Source organism: Colossoma macropomum, unplaced genomic scaffold (assembly GCF_904425465.1).
Source record: "Colossoma macropomum unplaced genomic scaffold, Colossoma_macropomum, whole genome shotgun sequence".
Classification (NCBI taxonomy): domain Eukaryota; kingdom Metazoa; phylum Chordata; class Actinopteri; order Characiformes; family Serrasalmidae; genus Colossoma; species Colossoma macropomum.
The window spans coordinates 5518694-5540940 of NW_023494787.1; the positions used below are offsets into that span (position 1 = coordinate 5518694).

Below are 22247 nucleotides of genomic sequence, written 5' to 3' on the forward strand. Positions count from 1 at the left end.
TACGCAATGCTTTTAAAGCTTCCTTTTTACTAAACTATCCTGCAGTCTTTGAAAGGCTGAGCAGTGTTTTGGTGTTTAGTTAAGGCCATTTTGTACTGTAAGGCTGATTTTAAAGATTACTCCATTAATAGTCAAAATAACCGGTACATTAGTCAGTAATTAATAATATAATCAATAGTGACCGTCTTAATGCAAACTTACACAGAGGTGGTTTTAATTCTAAGTATGATATCTTCATTTTTGTGCATCACTCATCAGCTGTTGCAAGATAAATAAAGATAAATAAATAAAGCTGAAAAAACTGGATCTGTTTCTGCTGTGTAGATCCTTTGGATCCTTTTACTCATTCAGACTTGGGGAAGCTGCTGCTACGGCAGCTCTCTTACTCTGAGACCAGATCTGTTGGCTTTCTAACACTCTGTATGTGTGCTCTTCCTGCAGTCACCCATGTCGAAGCCGGCGCAGATGCCACTGTCCAACATCACTGTGCCGAAGCCTTCCATCTCCAGAGTGCCCAGCAGCATGGAGGGCATCAACCACGAGCTGGAGAAAGTCTTCATCAAAGACAACGGAGAGAAGGAGGAGCTAAAGGTAGACACACACAGAGCACACATCATCTCTAATGAAGATTAGATGAGATAATGGGTTTGAGATACGCCTCTAAGCTGGTGCAGTAGCAGATTTAACAGTAAGTGTAGTAAATATACTGCAGATACTGATGGCCACGTTGATACTGAAGGAATACTCCAGCACTTTTAGCCTAATACAGGATCGCCATTGAGCTTCTCGCTGTACAAAGCTGTGCAAACCTCACCTGCATGGACTGACCTTCCTGCTGCTGCTGCACAGACTCAGGCTATTTAATTATAACCATTGCTTCACCTGTTTTTTCCCCGTTTCTGTATTTTTAATATTTTATACTTTAACGCTGTTTGCTATCCAGTGTTGACCAGAGGAGGATGGGTCTTGGTTCCTCTCAAGGTTTCTTCCTCTTACTCTTAGGGAGTTTTTTCCTGACCACTCTCGCCATTGGAGACGCTCATGGGGTCTCAAACCCGTTTTTTCTGTAAAGCTGCTTTGCGACAATGTCTCTTGTAAAAAGCGCTACATAAATACACTTTGGCTTGACTTGACTTCACCGGAGTGGGTTTTCAGACCAGGAGCTACACAACTGCAGACCAGCCCACCTCAGAGATTAGCTATATATTCTTTGCTACACAGAAACACAAGACTTTGCCTTCTGACAAAATATAGAGAAAAAGAATGGAGAAATGCTGACAGTAAATCCAGCCACTTTCCTTTATTTCTAAAAAAGTACTGTTGGCCAGCTTTTTACAACCTAAAAGCCAACTTTGCAGAGAAAAGCCAGTTAATCACTGTGTTCAAATTATGTTGGCTAATATCATTTTCTGAAATCTGGGCATTTTCATCTTTATTTCATACCCTTACTAAGCTGGAGAGCTAGTAATAAAAGGAAAACTGGAGAAAGTTTTTTGTCTTCAAGCTACGCTCTGTAAGTTTTGGGGTTTCAGAGACCTCTCTGGTGGAAATGTGTAATTGCATGCATAAACATTTGGGGTGATATTTCTGTTCAAGAATTAGAAGAGACTCATCTAAAACCTTCTGTGTTTGAAGAGATTTCTAAAGAAATGTCCGAACGCGGCCGCAGGAGAACGAGGCTGCAGCGTCAAAGAACAGTTAAAGGTCTGAAAGCAGAGTTTAAAGAATCAGAGGACGCGAACCAAAGAAGTGACCGCGCCCTTTTTACGGCTCGAACACATTCTGGGTGATGAGCCCAGCTGTCAGTCAGTGAAGCTTCATGATGGCTCCTGTGATGCTGATGAAGATGAAGCTGATCCTCCGGCAGCGACTGGTGTTTCGTGATTGTTTACCTCTGGATGAGCCGTGAAGCAGCGTGACGCTCTGTTCTTTTGCGCATGCGGGTCAGTTTAGGAGCTGATCTGTTCAGACTGATGTCGCATACAGATCACATTTAAAAGATAATCTGAACAGCCAAACAAAAAAATCAGATTTGGTGAGAAAATCAGATTTGGGCCACTTTTACCTGCTGTGTGAACGTAGCCTTAGCTTCCATGTTGCAGACTGGACGTGGTGGAGTCACGTGACGACACGCACGGTAGTAAGTTTTTAAGGGGACAGTACATGAACACACACAGAGTGGGGAAAGGATTAACAGAATTTTAAAAAATCTAAATAACCAACATGGACAACATTACATCAGTTAGAGATTCTGAATGTCGGTTTCAGGTACTTTTTGATTAATCGCCCAGCCCTAACATGGGTTTTGCTTTGGACCCCTCCCTGGAGCAAGGAAAGAGTGTGTTGAAAGAGAATGCAAAGGGAACTCAGTCAAAACTTGACTGGATGTGTCTTCTGAGGATGTTAGTGTATTATTTACTATCGTCATCATATCTTCAGTATGTAAAGACATATGACTTGGTGTGAAAAACTCCCGGGAGATCCGACGCGACACCTCTGACTTTTCTTCATTTTTATTTTAGGCTTTACAGGCTCACAGCAGCACATGACACTGTATTTTAGGCTGTTTTTATTCTCCTGACTCGCTCATAATAAAGCCAGTGTGCAGCTGGTGAGGTTGACAAATGCTGTAATATTCCTTTAAGGATGTTTTGAGATGCCGAGTTTAATCTTTTGTCTGATGATCATCGTACATTTTATTGCGCCTCCTCTCTCCCCTCCCTCGCCCTTTCTGTCTTTTCCAACTTCTTTCCCTGACACTTTTCCTTTTCTCTTTCTCCCTCCCCCCCACCCCTCATCCAGGCTCTGGAGGTCCCTGATGGCCGGCGGGCTCCGTTCCCCCCTCAGCAGCGCAGCAGCAGTAGCCGCAGTGTGGACACTCAGACCCCCTCGGTGCCGGGCCGCTCCAGTAGCTGCTCCAGCCTGTCCCCTTGCCCCTCACCCGCCTGCCCACCAGGATCACACGACGGCAGCCCGTACTCCACAGACGAGCTGCTCGATGACCGAGACAAAGGTCAGCCTTAACCTTACATTAAATGAACTTTAAACATTAAAACTATAAACTATTTTGGGAATACTTGGAAATTGGGAGATGCAGGGTTTTGTCTCGACAGCGATGGTGTACATACTGAACAGTAGTGCATGTTTTAGTATCAGCACTGTCTGATTGCTTCTTGTGCTTCCTCACTGCAGACAGCGGCAGCAGCTCCCCGCTACCAAAGTTCGCCTCCTCTCCCAAACCCAACAACAGCTACATGTTCAAGCGAGAGCCTCCAGAGGGCTGCGAGAAGATCAAAGTGTTTGAGGAAATGACGTGAGTGCGGCCTCGTTTCTAGAGCTTACTGTTCTCTCTCTAGATCAGGGGTATTTAATTAAATTCAATAAGGTCCAGTTAAAGAAAATGTCCTCAAGCAAAGGTCCAGAACATCATAATGTCTAACGTGCATTATGACTCAGTGCCATATACTGTAAACTGAAGTAGCCTAGTAGGTATATCAACATCTTATACAGTCAACAACTGAATGTCAAATCAAATAAAGTACAATTCAGTCATATTTCAACAAGATTTATTGTCAGTTTTCTCTTTTTAGTCTCAGTGCTCATCGCAATGCACAGATATGATTGGCTGAGTAGCGTCACGTGTGATATCTACAACGCATGCGATTGGTCTGTGAGTCTCCAGGGCCGATCAAGTGGCACCATAATGGCTAGAAATGTTACGCCAATTAAAATAGGACGACCCATCAAACATATATAATTCTCCATAGTTTATCGGTTGTAGGTTCAGGTCAGCATAGGACAGCATCTGGGTCCGGAAAAGGACCGCAGTCCGCCTATTAGTGACCTCTGATCTAGAACTTCAAAGGGCCAAATCCTGCATTTTTATGCATTTTATTTTATATGCCATTAATTTTAATATTAATATGAATGGACAGGTGAGTGAAAGGTATGTTTTAAAACTAAACGATGTTTACATACTACTTTTATTTCAAAAAAAGGTGAAGAAAATTTAGCTTTCCATGATATGAGCTCTTTAAAGAAATACTCATACATTTTTCAATCTCAGGCTGTATTTCAGAAACTTTTTCTGCTATTTTATCTTATCTTATCATCATCATCATCATCTAATTTTAACTCCAACTAAAAAAGATTTCCTAAATACTGTCCTAACTTTAGGATAAACCCCAAAAGTGACCTAACTTCTGTTTTAACCTTCCATTTCTACTCTTAGGCTACGTTTACACAGCAGGTAAAAGTGGCCCAAATCTGATTTTCTCACCAAATTTTTTTGGCTGTTGACAATATTTAAAATTTAAAAATGACAATATCTTTTAAATGTGATCTGTATGCGACATCAGTCTGAACAGATCAGCTCCTAAACTGACCCACATGCACAAAAGAACAGAGCTTCACATGGCTCATCCAGAGGTAAACAGTCATGACGGCCAGCGAACGCCTGTCACTCCTGGAGCTTTCAGTTTCGTCTTCGCCAGCATCACAGGAGCGATTATGAAGTTCCAGTGATTGACAGCTGGACTCATCACCCAGAATGTGTTCGAGTTCGCCAATAAAAAGGGTGCGTTATTCTGCCACAGCCACTCGGTCTCCTCCGGCCGCGTTCGGCCATTTCGTTCGAAATTGTGATAAGTGCCTTCTAATTTTAAGAAACATCAGCCTAAATGTTTCTGAGCCTCAGGAGCGCGAAACTATGACGAATGTGGAGTTGGATTGACGTAAAAGTCGCATGAATTCCGATCTGGATGTTCAGACTGAGTCACACTGCCGCAGATCGGATACATATCGGATTTGAGTACCACATATGAAAGCGTCTCAAATCGGAATTGAAAATGTCAGATTCAGTGTGTTTATCTGTCACACTGACGCACAGACACACATCTGTTTCACATACGGCAAAAAAGAACAGATTTGGGTCACTTTAACCTGCTGTGTAAACGTAGCCTTAGTGGTTCTATTGAAAAAAGATAATGTTGCTTTGTGCAACTGTGACAGGCAGCATAACAAGTTCACTATAACTAGTATAATGAGGTGGCATTTATTCATTCTGCCAAACAGTGGATTTACTTGTGAAAGTGATGATTTTTGTTTTGGTTTTTTTCCTCCTAAATCTGTGGTTCACAAATCCTGGACACTGCATCCACGTTCTCCCCGTTCCCCTCTTAATACACTCGTGTGTTTTCAATTAGCGTCAATGAAAACATGACAAAGCGTCACAGTGATTGCAGTGAACAGAGGAGACTCAGTTGAATGTGTGGATGTTTATTGTGAAATAACACACACTGGATAAAGCTTTGGAAATGGAAACACGATATTGCTAACTTTTTCAAACGTCCAGACGTTCACTGCACTTCAGTTTTGTTTTCACCTTTTTTACGTCAATAGCTGCGTTTTTAACTTCACGTTTATCACGTTCTTTAGGTTTTACACATATTGCTGGTTGCTTGGTAACAGACATAACAATTGATTATTGACCTTGATCAAGTAGTTTAAGGTTTCCTAACTTGAGATAAGATGCTGTAAGTTATGATGTAGGACAGATTTCCTGAATTAAGATAAGATTTAAGATAAGATTTGCTTTTGTAATGTGATTTTGTGAAAATCTTATCTTGACCTTTTCTAGTCTTGACTTAGGACTGAAGACAGGCAGTTTCTCTAATGCAGCCCCTGATCTCTATCTGTCGCGTTTAAATTGCACCACTGATTTCCACAGACAACAATAGGTAAAGAACAGAAAGGTCACGTTCACATTACCTGGCTGAAGTGGCACAAATCTGATTTTTTGCCCTAATATGACTCAGATCTGATGTTTTCAGGGCTGTGTGGACACAAATCTGATCTTTTCAAGTCCGACCTGAGTCACTTTCATATGTGGTCCTAGATCGGATACGTATCCGTTTCGTGGTCATGCGATCTTAACGAGACGCTCAGATCAGAATTCATGTGCTTTTTTTCCACTGCACGTGCGCCATCATTCAGCGTTACCATGGCAACAGCGCCGAACAGAAGTTAAAGCCTGTAAACGGTGGAAAAGCAGCTCATCTCACCTTTTTCTCCTTCGTCTCGCTCTAATAATGAAGCTGAGAGCTGATCAGAGTTAATTATCTTCTCAGCGAAGCTCGTTCTGCTCGTTAGTTTGTGCTGATGATGCGGTGATTCATTCACGTGACGTTACTGAGTAGGATGTGTCATTTCAGGACGCCGGTTCGTCACATTAATGACAGATTTGAATCACTCACCTAAACGAGTGTGAAGCATCCTGTCAGAGAGATCGGATTTGAGCAGAAAATCAGATTTGAGCAACGAGGCTTATAATGTGAACGTAGCTAATATCTGTTCACATGAAAACCTAATAGAAACCACTAGGCAGTGGCTGATCTCTCTGACTGTATCATGTGATCTTAGCAGTAGGCAAATGAGAGATGTTTTTGTTTTTTACCAAAGCGGTTCTTACAAACTTTTAACCACATTTTCAGAACTTTTAACCACATTTTTCTCTGACTGTAAAGTGCTTTACAGAAATGTGTTTTGCATTAATATTCACTTGTTTTTTCTTCCTTCCAGGTCCAGACAGTCAGCTGCCGTCCCTCTCTTCTCCTGCCCTGACAAAAACAAGGTGAACTTCATCCCGACTGGCTCAGCATTCTGCCCGGTCAGACTGCCCGGCTCTCTGCTACAGCACTCCGCCTCGCAGCCCGAAGAAGAGGACGGCGACGCGGCGGCCGGCCCCAGCTCGGCGCCCCCTGCTTACGCGCCCCTCCACCCCACTCAGGTCTCCACCAGCACCAGCACAGACGACCCGCCGGAGTCCCCCGCCACCTCCCCGTCCCAACAGCAGGAGGCGCCCTCGGAATGCCCCGCCCAGCCTCAGAACTATGCAGTTAGCTAGATTTGCTCGGAGCTGGTCTCCGTGGCACTTTCGCAAACCCCTGTCCCACCACAGGCTGCCTAGAGGGCCTCTACCCACCCACCCCCACCCGTCCTCTCTGGAGGGTCCCATCTTTGTGCTGAAAACTCCACTGTCTGCATGGCATAGCAACAAGGTCCCGAACACACAAACAACTTTCCACTGCAAACCACCTTCACATCCACGGCGATCTCCTGAGCACTGTTACTGACAGGGATGAACATAACGGTTAACGTGTGGGCTAATTTCACCAGAAAGGCTGTAGTTGGAACAGCGTCGGGAGAAGCTGGTAAAAGATTATATATTATAAATGGAGAAATATAGAGCATGACTGGATGTTGGAACCTCAAAATATGCAAGCGAGAAGTTAACATCACTGTTAATCCTAAAGGAATAGTTTGGCGAAAAATGTAATTTATATGTAATTTTCAACATCCCAGATGTAGATGATCAGTCAGGACATGGCTGGTGTTTTAGTTTAGACCTGGAGCTGCAACATTGCTAACACTGGAAGTCAATAGTCACCCAAACACTTCTCTCGACCCGCTCAAGCTCCATCCAGGACCTGAACCAGGTTGCACAGACAGGAATACAGTGTGACACTCTGTGATAGAAACCTGGTCATATTCAGGCGGTAATGTTTACCAAGTTAGTGTGTTTGTACTCATTTTTGTAGGTTTATCCTTATTCGATATGCAGCTTCTCTTACAGTAAGAAACCCTTCGGTATTACTGTGCTAATGCTACATCCCTGCATAGTGATGTTTTACGAAAGCAGATCTATATGCAGATGATAATAATGTACATACAGATTTAGGCTAAATATGTAAATAAAGTCTATCTGTGTCATTTTACTAACGCGTTTACGTCGCTTATCGACGTAATTTGAAGCAAACATAGGAAGATTTTGGCCTGAAATTGTGGAAATGATACTTTGCCTCTGATATTTGTTAGCACCGTTAGCGTAGCAGCTCCCGTTCTGAACTAAAGAAGCAAAATTTGTACACCAAACATGTCTTGGCTGATAATCTGCATCTGGGGTAAGTAGAAAATCACATACATTTGACTTTTCCGGAAACTATTCCTTCAAAAGAAAGGAAAACAAAGTGAGCTGTGTTTTTTCCTGATTTTAATCTCATCTTATTTAACCGTTTGGCGTTGAATTTAGTCGCATTCCATCATTTTGCATTTGCTCTTTTGGAGTCGTTCACTTTTTTCACGGATGTTGTTCCAAACAGCTGCGCAGTTGTTCCCCAAAACCCGCGGCTTCGCTTCGCTTCGTTGGGTGACTGAATCTTAAGCGAAGTGGCCTGCGTGTCGGCATTAACGTTCACTTTAGTGCAAAAGCAGGTGCCGCCTTATCAGCTACTACACGATAATGCTGGCATTCAGTGGAAAACAAAAGCTTCAAGAAGGGTTTAATAGGGTCAGCGGCATGCATCTGAAACTGATAGTAGGTCTTGTTCCTTTTTTGTAACATCCACAGTATGAATAAGCTCTCTGTATCGATCTATAGATATCTATATAAAAGAGAAAAAAAAGCTTGTTTGAATGGAAAATCATATATTACTTTATGTATGTTATAGAAAAAAGGAGTTATACTCTTCAGAATTATGTTTACACTATGTCAAGGTTTTGTAACTTTTAAAACATCCAATGCAAAAATAGTTTAAAAAAAAAAAGTAAAAACAATATTCATATGTAAAATTAAAAAAAAAAAAGCCACAGTTATTGCACAGTATCCGTTTATAACCTAGCTTCAGGTGTGTCACTCGGAGTCTAAACTCAGGAAATTTGGAATGTACTGTGTATCCATCCACAAATTGAACCCCCCCAACCCACCCACCCACCAAACATCTGTCCGTTTTTCATTTACCTTCAGAAGTGGTTCCGGAGTAACTTGTGACATTCCATGTTGAAGAGCAGTCTTGAGTGTTTAAAGCCTCTTGGTGTTTCAGCAGTTTCAGATGGATGGAGGAGTGCCATTGGTCCACTGGCAGCATTCCGAGGCAAGCAGGCATCGTTGCTTATAAACTTGCCTTCCTTGCCTCGGATGGTTGTGAGTGCATCAGGGCCGCTGGCTCTAAAACTGATGGTGAGTGAGGTTGATGTGCTTGTAAGATGCTCTGACAGAGATGCAGTGATGGCTGGAGTTTGACTGCAGGCTGAGAGGCCAGTTGGAGTGTACAGTACTGTGCGAACGTCAGAGTCCACCTTCGCTTGTTTAGTTTAATGATGGTTGGTGTAGTGTGGTGGGTAACACCTCTGCCTTCTACGCTGTAGACTGGGGTTCGGTCACCACCTGGGTAAGAACCCTGCACTATACCAATAAGAGTCCTTGGGCAAGACTCCTAACACTACTTTCGCCTACCTGTGTAAAATGATTGAATTGTAAGTCGCTCTGGATAAGAGCGTCTGCCAAATGCTGTAAATGTACATTTCCAGTCAAAACAGTCATTATATACAAGGTGTTCATTCAGGAGATGTTTCTGGGGAGATTAGACATAAAATAAGCCACTTGTACAGGAAAGGAAGAAAATGAAAGAGTTTCCAATACTGGAGTTCAAAAACTGATTAAGCTGCAGAGAAAATGAGGCTCCTAACAACCACCTGGAAGACCTGGTAGACACCAAAACTGCCCCCATCAGATAAACAGCACTTAAAGCTTTCATCTCTGAGAGAGAGGAGAAAATCAAGCTGCTTCAGATCTGAAAACATCCACAGGTGTTTCTGTCCATCCTTCCACTGTGAGAAGACGACTCAGCGCTGTGGGTCTGAAAGGTTGTGTAGCTGTTCAAGAAGAACCTCACTGAGAAAAGGAGACGGACACATCAAACAAAGAAGCTGAGCAATAGACTGACCACCCCAGAGTCCAGACCCCAACACCACTGAATGTGTTTGGGATTATTTGGAAGGTGAGAAGCAGAAGCCTTTCTTTAAAAACTGAAAGTGAGTCTCTTGAAAAGAATGGAAGCTGTAATGAAGGTAGAGTGGAGGACAAATTACATTCATTTGTTTATGCTTCTGTGTATTTTGTTTTCTGTTGTTTCTTGTAGGAGGAGAATGAAGGAGAATTCCAACCATTTTTTTAAAAAATACTGCATGATTGAATTGTTCAGTAGATAAACTCATTCAGAGTGGTTTGATGTGAAATGATGCATTAAAGAAAAACGTAATAACTCGTATTTCATTAAAGTGGTTATGATGGGACCTGAGGCTGAACAGCCAGTGAACGTACATGTGTCTTCAGAGTTTTTTGTATGTAATGTTGTGACAATAAAATAGTGGTAAATTAAAAATACGTTTTCTTTGGGGGCTGTTTTTCCTTACATCCTGCCATGAATGGCTTTTAAAAAATACATTTTCTGCCCAAAATCTGCTCAAAACTATCATAAAACAGTGTCTCAGTCATCAGGCAGAGAATTCATAACCATTTCATGTAGTAACTTTCTGTGAGGGAGCTTTTAGAGGTGGACGTCTGGTTCCTATCACCACCACTGAACAATTCTGAGTTTCTCGAGGCCCGAGCGTTTCACACCAAACCACTCTGAATGACTTTATTGATTTAATTATGCAGACAGTTTGTAAAATCTGTGGAATTATAATTCAGTAGCTGTTCTGACTGGAAAATTAAACAAAACACAGTTGCTCTTTGACTTTTGCACAGTGCTGTATGTACATTACGATGCTGAAGAGTTTCCCCACCACTGACTTAACGATGTAATCTCACTTAATCAGATCAGCATTGTAGGTTCAGGTTTTTCCTCAAACCTTAGGCTGTTCAGATGTTGTGCACGTGGTACAGGTGCACTGTATAGAGCTGTGTGTAAAGCAGATTCCGTGAGATCGTCTTGCATGGCTCCTGTCGCTGTCTTCATCTTCTGGCCTGGACGTTTCATTGATGCGGGTGCGGGCTGATCGATCGGTCATTGATTATGGGTGGGCATTATTTACTAATTTACATAAAACACATTCAGACGGACAGTTTTCTTCAACATTTCATCGACCTTATTGATAACAAAACCATTTCTGTGCAGTATTTATCAAGATTATTCGAGGGAAACGCCCCCCAAGTTTTATTACAGGCATTGACGACCACATTGGTGACCAACTTGTTGCATTTTAGACAAAGTGGCTTTGCATTTCTTTTTATTTTATTTTATTTTGTTTTATTTTACGCACCTTATTATCAGAAATCCGTAGTTTATTGAATGATTGGTACTGCTGTTATTTTTGGTTAACTGACTGTGTGCAATAATAGCGAAGGTTTTTTGTTTAGCTGGGGAAAAAAAAGCCGAATTGCTTTAAAGCTAACGTTTCCAACTTTCCATTCGAGGAGAAATGAGAAGGAGCAGTTTCCTCTCCATTGCGCAGAGTTTTGGTTCTGGAGCCAAGTCAGCATGCAGCCTGTTGATAAAGCCATCAACCGATACAGAAACCAGCACTGGTGGTGTGACCAGAGCACATTGCTGGCATATTGCTAGCAAGCCATCGTTTATTTGCATGAATATGAATTAGCAGGTCAGGCGAAGGTCAGTCTGGGCTGCTCGTCCATTCGCGCACAATGGCAATAAATAATTGGGTTGTTGTGACCACTAAATCGACGTTGAGTGTGTGCCCACACGATGGCGGGGCTTTCTGAGTGGTGAAGGTCAGGACCGTTGCTTTTAGAGGGGACGAACTGTTCACGCGTCGATCACGAATTGTGGAATCTCCTCGAGGAAGAGAGCTTTCTGCGAAACAACACTGCACTTAAAAGCTTTGAACACACTCCTGTCCTCTGTCCGACCCCTGTGTCCTATAGTGATCACTCTCTCGCAAAGTTAGACTATCAACAATGTCGAGAACATCTGTTTTTTAAAGCCTTGTAGCTTTTACTTTATCGTAGCCGCGTGGTGTCCCGTGGCACCGGCTGCCGAGCTTGCGTAACGTTTGTACATACGTCCGAGGTTGGTGTCTGGTGACTGTCCACAGCTGACAGTGTAAAAAGCCACAACTTATTTTCTTTGGCCTGATGTGGCTAATTGTTTCTTATTTTTCAAAATAGAGATCTTGTGTCTTATTTAAATAAAGTTATTAGCAGAACCAAAAGACTGTCTTCCTCTGCTTATTCAGTGTCTTGTATTGTTTGTGTAGTGTCACTACTGTGGGCTGAATGTTTTGATGTCTTAGATCTCTTATTTTTAACCTTTTCAACTCGTTGAGGCCACCAGTGGTTCCAAAACGCACTTCGTCATATTCTTCATAACTTTCATATTTCATAAGCTACGTTCAAAAGGTGGGGGTCGTATGAGAGCTGTAACTGTCCTCTTTCCAGTCAAACAGATGGGTGATGTAATTTTAAACCCTTATAATAAAAGAAGCTGAACTCACAATTTTTTTGTCTACTGAAAGTCGACCCATTTTTCCACAAATCTGAGCTATAAACTATAAACAGATGGCGTCTCTTCAGTGATCTGCTCTGTAAAAATTATTTTAATAAAATAACACAAAGAGCGTCTAAGATTTTTGGCTTTCAGCAGTAAATTGTAAGCATATAGCAATATGTGTGATCATAAAACACATGTTCTGTTAATTTGAGGGGAGCTTTAACAAAATAAATAAATAAAATATTTACATTTTTTTCATGCAGTTACTGAATAATTTGCTTTACAATTTGGTCATGTAAATTCAGATGGACAAACCAAAATGTACCCTGGTCAGTAAGAGGTTAAGATATTTAGCTTATATTAAAGTCAAGAGTGAAAAGTTTTCATAACCTACAAAAACTGAGTGTGCGCGTCAGGATGGGATGGAAGAATTATTACGTTTGGACCGGACTCAGGAGTCTGAATGTAAAAAGAGAGTTCTTGCCGGACAGTGTGACCCTCCCAGACCTCCAGCAGGAGGGCTCGGGCTGCCAGGCCTGTGAGTTTCACCTCCACTCCGGTGGTAGAGATAGATCACATCTTCAGATTGAGGGGAGTCTCAGTGTAGAACAGTAAACATTCTATAACTTTAAACTGACCGGCTGAGCGCTGATCATCTCTGATCAGGACGCCACACGACTGACAACTGAAGAGTTTCACTTATGACATCACAATGGCTTTACCTCTCATGACATCACAGTGATATTAGTTATGTCAGTTATTTTACTTCTCATGACCCCACAAAATTGTTGTGTAACAATTGTTTACTTTCTATGACGTCACAATTTTTTTTGCTTCTCTTGAAGTCACAGTGGCTTTAGTTACATCACAGCTGCTTAATTACTATTGACAGTGGTTTTAGTTATGATGTCACAAATATAATAGCTTTAGCTATTATGATGGAACAATTGTTTACTTATGACATCACAATGGCTTTAGCTATTATGTTGGAACATTTGTTTTACTCCTTATGACATCACAGTGGCTTTAGTTATTATGTTGGAACATTTGTTTTACATCTTATGACATCACAATGGCTTTAGCTATTATGATGGAATAATTGTTTACTCCTTATGACATCACAGTGGCTTTAGTTATTATGTTGGAACAATTGTTTTACTTCTTATGACATCACAGTGGCTTTAGCTATTATGATGGAACGTTTGTTTTACTTCTTATGACATCAAATTACTTTTAGGTCCTACAGTAATTATCTTTCACATACTAGAACCGGAGTGAAAATTCTGCGTTCAACACTGCTTTTACCTTAACTCTCATTTTGACTGAGGGTCATTTAAGCATGTTTTTCATGGTCATTTTCACATTTTTTCAAATGTGTTGTCAGCAAATAATTTTCATGAGTTTAAAGCTCAAAACTTGCGCTTTTCACAGCAATCGAGGAAAAATAATTAAAGAAAACTCTTTGTCTCAAACTTTCTTACCTCACTTATTTTTAACTAAGGCTGTTTAAAGTAATATGGAAACTAAGCTGCACAAACAGCCTGGACATCGAACATGTTGGCCAAGGAAAAACAACAGCATTTGATGACAGAAACATTGTGAGAACTGTAAAGAAAATCCCAAAAACAAGAGTCAGTCACATCACCAACAGCCTCCTCAGGGCAGGGGTGAAGAGCAGAAATATAGATGCCATATTACAAGATGCAAACCACTCATCAGCAGTGAAGAATCAGAAGCCCAGATTATAATTTACAAAGAAATACAGAGATGAGCCACAAAAGTTCAGGAACAGTTTTATAGACTGATGAGACCAAGATTAACCTCTACCACAGTGACAGGAAGGCCAAAGTGTGGAGAACTAAAGGATCTACTCATGATCCAAACATACAAGCTTATGGGACAAGCATGGTGGAGGTAGTGTCATGGCTCGGGCTTTCATGGCTGCTTCTGGAACAGGCTCACTAATCTTTATCAGTGATGTAACTCATGATGGTAGCAGCAGAACAAATTCAGAATTCTACAGAAACGTTCTGCCCATTTACAGAGAAATGCATCCCGTCTAATCAGGAGGAACTTCATCACTCAGTAAGACAATGACCCAAAACACACTGCCAACACAACAAAGGACTTCATCATCGGAAACAGCGCAGGGTTTTAGACTCGCCAGGTCAATCAATAGATCATAATCCAACTGAGCAGGATTTCACCTGAAGAGGAAACTGAAGGTGAAACCTAAAACAAACAACAGAAAGAAGATGCAGTTATTGCAAGCAAGGGATATGCAACCAAATATTAAGAGTTCTTTACTGTTCGACTATCTTTAAACTTTTCCTCACCTAAAAATTGGGTGTTGACACATCTAGATCTGAAATTCTGATCTATTGATCTATTTTCATCCTTTGATTCCAAACCCAAATGTCTTCAGTGTATAGCGAAGAGAAAACAATTGATCTGGCTGTCCTAATACTTTTAGAGGGATAAAGAGAGGCTGAAAAATGGTCATGCAAAAACGTATAATAACCATTAAGATTAAGTGACCCTTATTAGACCCACAACAGGGAAATTTCACCTCCACATTTTGACCCATCCATGCAGTGAAACACCACATACACACTAGTGAATGCACACACACACTAGGGGGCAGTGAGCACACTTGCCCAGAGCAGTGGGCAGCCCTATCCACAGCACCCGGGGAGCAGTTGGGGGTTATTTGCCATACTCAAGGGCGCTTCAGTCACGTACTGTCGGCTCAGGAGAGTCACAGGGCTGGGTCCCTAACCTCTAGCCCACAACTGCCCACTAGAACCATTTTGGTACATAAAACCATATCAACGTTGTAACCAGACATCAAGAAAAAAATCAGGATATGAGCCCTTTAAAATATCTCTGTGAAAGTACTGGAGTTTGAATAAGCTCTGCTTTGTTAGGATCTCTTGTTGAGCCTTCAAGTCTCCAGTACAGCGCACCTGTAGTAGCGAGGTGTGAGCAGCAGAGGGCGCCACCATATCAACTCCAGACTGTAGCAAGAGCAGCAGAGTCCTGCTCTGTAGGGGGAATTTGTTAACAATGAGGTGCTGGTGTCCAAGGGTTCGTCCTCTGTCAGTAACAATATTGATCATATATTGTGGGCCCTGATAGTTTGGCTGACTGGAGGCATTTATACTGCTGTTTCAGGAGTTCTGCTGCTGAAACGGATAGAAATTTAGCTGACGTAAGGCCTGCGTGCCACAGTTGGTCTCAATAATGTCCATTTGCTCCGGCAAGGAAAGCAGCAGAAGTGATGACAGCTGGGGAAAATGAAGTTACTGTCACATATAAAGGACTTGAGAGTGCGAGCGAGTGCTGGTGGCTTTGTGAAGGGTGCAAACTGCCATAGCAGAGATGTTAGCCGTCATTCCATGCTGCAGATTCTCTTCCATCTTGCTGTTATTACTGCCAGTTTCCTCTACCACCTCTTTCTCATAAATGATGCACAATCTGAGCTATTTATCTGAGCCATGTAACGAGATTAGCCAGTAACCGGGGCCTTTGCAGAGCACTGCAATTTTCATTGAATGCAAAATGCTTTCAGCCAGCAGAACAGGAAAAACAATAGGAGTAGCAATTATTTCAGGAGCTGGGAAGCCATGAGAAGATACAGCCACTCCACATGCACCACACAGCTGCCTCCCACAAAGCCCAAAAAAAGCCCTGTTTGCTTGGGTTTGTGATTTCTGCCAAAGGAATCGGTTAAATATTCAAGAAAGAAGCCGACGTTCTCAATGAACTTCAGCATGAACTGCAGCTAATCAGTGGTTTGTCCCTGGAGGAGAGACTCCACGACAGCATGCATAGTTTCTGGATATTAATAACTCATTTTCACATGGGTCTGTTATAAAACAATACGGCATGTCAGGGTATCTTGTGGGAGAGTACGGTTTATTTTTGCCAGTGAATCCAGGCAGTTTGAGTTGTAGCATTTTTTCCCCGACATATTCAGAGCTCTTTTGATCGTTCTATCATTTGTAGGCCCACATTGCCTGTGTTCAACTGGTGACCTCTCACAGCATCTGAAGTCTTAGAGAAGCGTCCAGTGATCTCTTAAGTAATCCTCCGACGTGGCCTGGTTTATTTTAAAGCGATATTAGTGACTCACAATGCAACCAAAATCTAGGGCACCTAAAGGAGAATTCCACCAATTTTTTCAAACATTCTGCAAAGTTGAGTGGTTGAAGCTGTTCAGAGTGGTTTGGTGTGAAACGCTCTGTTCTAGAGAAACTTCAGAATCGTTCACAGTGGTGGTGATAGGAACCAGACGTCCACCTCTAAAAGATCCCTCACAGAACGTTTTACATGAAATGGTTATGAAGACACAGCCTGATGTCTGAGACACTGTTTTATGAGATTTTGACGTGAAGCATATATTTTTAATCCGTTCATGGGGGAGGGGTAGATGCAGGGTTTTGTAAGGAAAAATAGTCCCCAAAAAACTTTTTCCCATCATCGACATTCCATAAAAACTCAGAAGACTCGTGTAGGTTCACTGGTGGTTCTGGATAGTAAATAAAATGTTTATATTTGTGTTGTAGTCATGGGGACCCCTGGTTCCTATCACCACCACTGTGAAGACATCTGAACCATTTCACACCAAACCACTCGGAATCACTCTGCTTACATCTCAACACTTGCATTGTGTAGAAGTTTTGAAAATTTGGTGGAATTCCCCTTTTAAGACCACCTCCAATGTGCCCTGCGTTGGCCAGGTTTATTTTAAAGTGATATTAGTGACTCACAATGCAACCAAAATCTAGGGCACCTAAAGGAGAAGTCCACCAATTTTTCCAAACTTTCTGTACAATTGAATGGTTGAGATGTAAACAGAGTCATTCAGAGTGGTTTGGTGTGAAACGCTCTGTTCTAGAGAAACTTACAGAGTCAGAACTGTTCACAGTGGTGGTGATGGGAACCAGACGTCCACCTCTAAAAGCTCCCTCACATAAAGTTTTGCATGAAATGGTTATGAAGACACAGCCTGACACCTGAGTCATTGTTTTATGCTAAAAATTTTGACTTAAAGCATATATTTTATAATGTGTTCATGGTGATAAATGTAAGGAAAGTCCCCAAAGATTTTTTTTTACCATCATCAACATTCCATATAAACTCAGAAGACTTGTGTAGGTTCACTGGTGGTTTTGGATAGTAAATAAAATGTCTATATTTGTGTTGTAGTCATGGCGACCCCTGGTTCCTATCACCACTGTGAAGACATGTGAACCATTTCACACCAAACCACTCTGAATTGTGTAGAAGTTTTGGAAAATTGGTGGAATTCCCCTTTAAGTCCTCCTCCAACGTGCCCTGCGTTTGTCAGGTTTATTTTAAAGTGGTTCTAGTGACTCACAAAGCAAAATCTAGGGCACTTAAATGCAAGATGATATGCTCGCTCGGCTCCTGAATCCTAGAAAATGCTTCACTGATGCTCTGCAAACACAAAGCCGCATGCAGGCGGTGAGCAGACGGCCTGTTACTGGCAGCAGACCAGAGGGAAATGGTCACTGTTTCCTGCCTAATCTGATTTCCTCTCTCTTGGGATTTTGGGGAACAGGCCTACAGTAGGTGTTCTGCTCGAGGCCCATCAAAGGCTGCACTCTCCTGCCAGATGAATCATATGCTGTATATAGATCTAACACGCTTCCCGTGTTTATGTAATGTAGATATCCTCACTGTCCAGAGAAAACAGGTATCTCCAAAATAGTGACTTAGCAGGAGAAGCAAAAACGCTCTAAAATGTTATTTTAAAAAGGCTTTATTCCGAGGAATTTTGGAGCGTTTCTGTATGTCCATTGAGCATGATGTTTTCACCCAATGTAAAGGACATATGTGCCTAAATTATGTGGAAAAATGGAGATGCGCACATATATATATGTGTATATATATATATAGATCGTCATAGACAGGTAATGTTTATACTGTCAGTACCTCCTTTAACATTTATTACAACTATGTGTCTATTTACTGTTTGATATTCATGGTTGAGGAAGTTTAAAATGCCTTATCTGACTGTATTCAACACACACATGATCAAAACATCAAGTTACTGGTGGAATATGAGCTAATATCCACTTGATAGTACCAGCACTGTGAGCTGAACACTGGTTAAACCTGGTGTTGGACTTTCAGTGGGGCTTTTTTTTAGTCTAGCCCAAATGGAAAAAACTATAAAATATGGACACACATATTTATATATATTTGAAATACAGTTCAAACACATTGCAGTCAATGGCAAAATACATTCCAAACACTAAAATGTGAACCATTTCTGTGTCCCTTGCATTCACAGATATATTACACTTAAAAACATGTTAGGGTTACAATTTATATTTATATTTTAAAATAAAAGTTATTTTAAGAATTACACCTTCTTGAGACAACAATTTAGCAATATTGGTTTTTAAATCAATCATATAGAATTCCAAGCACCACAGAAGAGCTCATCCTCACAGTCATGTGTGAAGGCTGAGGCCACATTTTGAGGTAAAAAAACGTTTTTCTGCAATTTTAACTGCAATAATCTATACATGACTATGGAATATATATATATATGTATATATTAAATGACATAAAGAAAACAAATGCCAAACAAATATTTCAAAATATATAATGAAAGTTGTTGTCCCCAGGAGTCGTGTCACTGGTGTTACCGCATAACAAAAATCTTTTTTTGAAATTAAAATCACACTGATGACATCACTCGACTTCCTTTTACCTGTTTTCTGAGGATCTATGAAGAAAAGCACATGGTGAGTCCACTGTGTCTTTCAGTTATCAGAGATTTTCTCATTTAGCTCATGATTTCATATGAAGCTCTTAGCTGAAGTCACTGGAGTGACCGACTTTATTCTGAGGTAATTGTGGAAAAATAGAACACAGATGGATTAAATTCCATATTTTAGTGGATATTCCATGATTCACAACATGTGGTTTGATGTTCTGTAGCAGACATTTTGTAAAATCATTTGTAATGGTGTTACCTTTCTTATGTGTAACACCAATGAGGATCAGTAACACCAGTGACTCCTATGGAGAGATAGAAAAGTGGACGTTTCTGTAGAATGACCCATTTTCAGAATATTTTGCCTTTAATATTATGCCTAATTAAATGCATTAATTTTAAAATGTATAGGGAGATATTACACACAGAACCATACAAAAATAAATGTGTAAATATATTCAATATTTTAATAAGGTATGAAAATAGCTAAACACTGTCTTTACTGTTTGATACCTTTAGAAATAAATTTGCATTCCAGTATCTTAATTTTAAATATTAGCAAATGAAGCTTTGACATGACAAACCGAGTGTTGTAGGTATCGATACTCTGTGAAAATGCTGTTATGATTTGATATCTGGTTTATTTGAAATACAATGCAGATCACAGGAGTCAGTACTGGTCATTTGGTTCATGTATTTTATATCCAGTTATATCTGTAACCTTTGCTAAAACTACATACGATTAAAAAAATACAGTAACAAATAAATATTTTTGAAAAATATATTTAACAAATACATATTTTGGCCATTTTCATACACAGCAAAAATATATTTGATAAATACATTTGGAATATATCACTGCTATCGGGACAAAACCTTCTTGTCCATTTTTCATCATTTGAAAATGCCTGTTTACGTTGTATGTGAATTTCATAATAAACGGCCCAAAATTACTTGGGGAAAAGTCTGGTTCCATTGACTTACATTAAAAGTAAAGAATGTTTTTTGCTTCTCCTGTAAAGTTACCAACTTTAAATACGAGATTTTGTTCTGACAGCAGCGATATTATTCATATATGGTGGCGCAGTGGGTGGCGCTGTTGCTTCACAGCAAGAAGGGCCTGGGTTCGATTCCCAGCCGGGTGACCAGGGTCCTTTCTGTGTGGAGTTTGCCTGTTCTCCCCGTGTCTGCGTGGGTTTCCTCCGGGTACTCTGGTTTCCTCCCACGGTCCAAAGACATGCAGTCAGGCTGATTGCCCCTAGGTGTGAGTGAGTGTGTGACTGTCTATGTCTGCCCTGCGATGGACTGGCGACCTGTCCAGGGTGTATCCTGCCTTCCGCCCAATGACAGCTGGGATAGGCTCGAGCACCCCACCGCGACCCAGAAGGATAAGTGGTTTAGATGATGTGTATATATATGGGAATGTAGGTCTGGCTCAACTTGTGTCCTTTAACATTTCACACCAATAATGTTATTTTGCATGCAGGAATTGAATAAAATTGAACATATTAAGCTGCACTATGTAAGTTTTTTTCCAGTCTCATCACTGAGTCAGGAAAAAAACTGGCTAAAATATGGTGAGTGTGTGCTGCTATGAATCGCTTTGTAAAGCCTGAAATAATCATTTAAAAGGGTTTTTATGTATTACAGTCACACATGCAGGCTCAAAAAGAGGGTCCGGATCGATGTTTATGTCTCAAATGCAAAATTAACATCATACTGATGAAGATATGATGACAGTAGTAGATAATTCACTCACATCCTCAGAAGACACTCCTTCACCAAGTTTAGACTGAGTTCTCTTTGAATTCTCTTTCAATCATCAGATTCATCTCCTCGGGGAAGGGGTCTGAAGTACAACCCGCATCATAAAATGTTCTTCTGCACGTTGCATGCAGTTACACATTTCCACCAGAGAGGTCTCCAAATCATACATCGTGCAACTTTAACCCTTAGAAACCTAAAATTTGGTGGAATTTTTTTGGTATTTTTTGGTTCAATTACAATTAAAATTGCAATTATAAAGTATTTACATTAGACAGTCACACATGCCATATGTTGTTATTTTCTGAAGACCCTGGGCTACTATGATATGCCATTGTTTGACATGTAAATGCTAACAGAAATGACATATCTTTATGAATTTGGGTCTTTTTTGGTCAAAAATGTAACCAGCGCCTGCTAAATTTTGTATTTTTTAATTATAGAGATCTTGACAACAAGTTGCACCTCAGAAACCTTTTCAGAAATTGTTAGTCTGGAGTGTCTGAGAGCTGAAAGTGCAATAATTCTGATGGTGATTCATTCTATTGGTTATTATGAGTAAAAATAAACAATTAGCATAAGTTGGACATGTTTTTTATTGATTTTCTGTCCTCTTGGATTCGTGCTCAGTGCTAAAACTCTGATACACAGCAAGAAATGCTTTATTTTTAATTACAAATTGAGCTGCATATTTAATATCAGATATTTTTAATACTCAAAATCGATGTAAACTGAAAGCCCTTTGTTTATAATATGAAGGCTAAGAGCAGAGATGTAATATAACAGTAGTCAGTGGGGTTTGGGTGATTTTGGAGCTGGATTTCTGGCTGATTGATGGTCACAGATGGGTGAAATCACTCTGGATGGTGAGGTCAGAGTCTGATGAGTGATCTGATTTGTGAATCAAGTCGCTGTTTTAACCCATTGTTGGAATATGAAGGCCAAACAGCAGAGCAATAATATCAGGATTTTGAGTGATTTTCCGAGCCGAATTACTCACCGCTGCTGACGTCACAGCTCGATGACGTAATGATTGCTAGTTAGGGGCGGGTCTGCTGAATGTCCTGATATGTGGATCACGTTTGTATCTTAAACCGTTCTGAAGTTATGAAGGCTAGAAGTACAGTAAAGTGATTCTGAATGTCCCAGCAGACACACACAGCAGCAACTGCAAACGGCGGAGGGGGGACTGCTGGATGTCTCACTTCAAGGCCCCGAGGAAGGTTAAGAGCCCCTCTAATCCAATAGAACTCCTTTTCCTGGTGCCTCGTCACTCCATCCAGATCCTCTTAATCCATAAAGCTCTGTGTGCATTATTAACACTAGCGATGTACGCTTGCCTGTGCTAATGCATGTGAAAAAATGGTATTACAGCTCAAGCTGACAGGTTTTGGGAGGATCAGTAGGTATTTAGGCATTTTTATTGTGTCTAAGTGATG

General features: G+C 40.9%; 1 protein-coding gene across 1 annotated transcript in view; it reads left to right on the plus strand.

Moving 5' to 3' along the window:
- glcci1a (glucocorticoid induced 1a) overlaps window positions 1-8646 on the plus strand; it is an 83745-nt gene extending 75099 nt beyond the window's left edge. Inside the window, exons 5-8 of the mRNA XM_036565950.1 lie at window positions 442-591; window positions 2803-3013; window positions 3193-3313; window positions 6580-8646. Of these exons, the coding sequence (XP_036421843.1) occupies window positions 442-591; window positions 2803-3013; window positions 3193-3313; window positions 6580-6904 (807 nt within the window). The 3' untranslated portion in view covers window positions 6905-8646. The remainder of the gene's footprint in view (window positions 1-441; window positions 592-2802; window positions 3014-3192; window positions 3314-6579) is intronic.
- Window positions 8647-22247: the final 13601 nt, after the last annotated feature.